The sequence below is a fragment of the Clupea harengus genome, chromosome 24, assembly GCF_900700415.2.
Source record: "Clupea harengus chromosome 24, Ch_v2.0.2, whole genome shotgun sequence".
NCBI lineage: Eukaryota > Metazoa > Chordata > Actinopteri > Clupeiformes > Clupeidae > Clupea > Clupea harengus.
In genome coordinates, this window is record NC_045175.1 from 4,445,350 (window position 1) to 4,447,849 (window position 2,500).

Below are 2,500 nucleotides of genomic sequence, written 5' to 3' on the forward strand. Positions count from 1 at the left end.
GGACACTTGCAGTTGTTCTCCAGCACCATCAGTGTTGCAGCACCATCACACTGCATTATTCACACCCCCCATCCCTGCAGTTCTCATCGCGCTCTCTCACAGCCTAGATTCAGAGGAGACAGGTCGGGTGTGCTGTGAAGAATATGTCAGAATGGTTCTTTCTTTCTTTCTTTCTTCCCTTCTTTGTTATTATTTTATTATTATTGTTTATAAAGAGAAAGGTATATATTGTATGTATTAACATATACAACATAGAGATTTTATTCGACACAATTTCTCCTTCATTCATTTTTTGATGGGTTTCTGTGAGGCGTCAGTGTCCCTTCCTGTAATGTCTGTCGTCTGTTCTCTGATGGTCTGGGATGTGCAGGTTGACATCACTGAAGGCAGTCCTTCCTTCAGATGTCCTCCAGATCTTCTCTCTGTCTGTGTTGTCTTTGATTTTCATCTAATGGCTCTTTAACTGCCTGGTGTGTTGGTAAATGTCCACTTACTCTGACATATGGTGTGTTTTGTACTGTTTATCTTTTTAAGAGGAGTTTCTGGAGACTACTGCTCCTATAGGACTGGCTTGATGAGGTTGAGGGTATGGATTGTGTAAGGTACATATGTGTTTGTATGTAGGCTGTATATGAGACAAATTGAATTATGAGGTACTCTGTGTGCATAAAACAGGGCTCTGCTTTGGTCGGTAATTGGAAGGAAGAGGTCTGTCTCTCTTAATGTCTGTTGTCTGATTGCTGTCTGGTGGGAAGGATGTACACGTGTTTGTGTGTGTGTGTGTGTGTGTGTTTGTGGGTGAGTGTGAATGTGTCTGTGTGTGTGAGTGATGTCTAATGAAGGTGGTGTGTGTGTGTGTGTGTGCGTGTGTGTGTGTGTGTGTGTGTGTGTGTGTGTGTGAGAGAGTGATGTCTAATGAAGGTGGTGTGTGTGTGTGTGTGTGTGAGAGAGTGATGTCTAATGAAGGTGGTGTGTGTGTGTGTGTGAGTGATGTCTAATGAAGGTGGTGTGTGTGTATGTGTGTGTGTGTGTGTGTGTCTGTGTCTGTGTGTGTGTGTGTGTGTGTGTGTGTGTGTGTGTGTGTGTGTGTGAAAGTGAAAGTGATGTCTAATGAAGGTGGTGTGTGTGTGTGTGTGTGTGTCTATCTGCAGGTAAGATCCTGTTCCGTAGGAGTCATGTGAGAGATGTGGCCATGAAGAGACTACGTTTCATCGACGACTACTGCCGGGTGAGTCACCTCTGTGAGTGTGTGTGTGTGTGTGTGTGTGTGTGTGTGTGTGTGTGTGTGTGAGAGAGAGAGAGAGACACAGAAAGTGTGTACTACATTGCATCTGTTTCTTTCTGTGTTTTTGTGACTGTAAGTACGATTGTTTTGTTTTATGTGTCTTGTGTGTGTGTGTGTGTGTGTGTCTGTGTGTGTATCTGCATGTCTACAGAACACACGCACACACACACGTGCGTGAACATGTGCACGCGTGTGTTCGCCTCGACACATCAGTTGTCGTCACAGGTCAGAGCCTTTTACATGTGTTTGCACACGTGTGTGTGTGTGTGTGTGTGTGTGTGTGTTTACTTGAAGCACATAAGGAGTTAATTTGAGCTGGTTGCTTCACATAAACACAGATGAAACTATCACCCCCACCAGGGCTATCAGGGGGTTTGGACAGGGGCTGTAGGAGGGTAATGGGGCAGGAGAGTTCAGTCCACCCACCCACACACACACACACACACACACACACACACACACACACACACACACACACACACACACACACACACACACACCCACCACATGGGGTAAATTGTGCATGAGAACCACCCTCTGGCACCCAGCCGCCCTGATCTCCTCTAATAGGCCATCTCTGTTGTGAGCCCTGCTAATAGGAGACACACACACACACACACACACACACACACACACACACACATTCATCTCTGTTGTGAGCCCTGCCAGGGAGAGAGAGAGAGAAAAAGAGAGAGGGAGAGAGAGGGCGAGGGCGAGGGCAAGGGGAGGTTTAAATGCAGCCCTCCGAGTGACTCACCTGGTTCAAAGCTTTTCAAAGAGTCGGAATCAAACAGGCTGCTCATATCAGACAGCTGGTGGGCCCGTTTCACCTCTCACACACACACACACACACACACACACACACACACACACACACACACACACACACACACACTCACACACACACAAAGTGAACTCCCCAATCAGCCATCTCAAGGCCCTGTCCGATGTTACCAAACACAGTGCACTGGAGATACAGCTGCCAAGGCTCGCTCCCGTGACCAGAGGAGAGACCTATTATGGGATGCCTGCGAGCCAGCCGAACAATAGCAACAGTAACCACGACACCCTCGGCTTCACAGCAAGTCCCGGACGGGTTGATAACTGCAAACAGACTTCTGCAGCTGTCGCTGCTCTTCCTCCTCCTCCTCCTCCTCCTTCTCCTCTGCGCTCCATCTCGAGATCCTCGAGATCACTGCCAGAAACGCAAAACCA

The 2,500-nt window shown here is 47.7% G+C and overlaps 1 protein-coding gene across 5 annotated transcripts in view; it reads left to right on the forward strand.

Moving 5' to 3' along the window:
• The window catches only part of sh3pxd2aa (SH3 and PX domains 2Aa), a 120,721-nt gene that overhangs the window by 40,397 nt on the left and 77,824 nt on the right, over positions 1-2,500 (forward strand). For all 5 annotated transcript variants that reach the window (XM_031561901.2, XM_031561902.2, XM_031561906.2 and 2 more), the window contains exon 4: positions 1,152-1,228. In XM_031561901.2, coding sequence (XP_031417761.1) covers positions 1,152-1,228 — 77 coding nt within the window. The remainder of the gene's footprint in view (positions 1-1,151; positions 1,229-2,500) is intronic.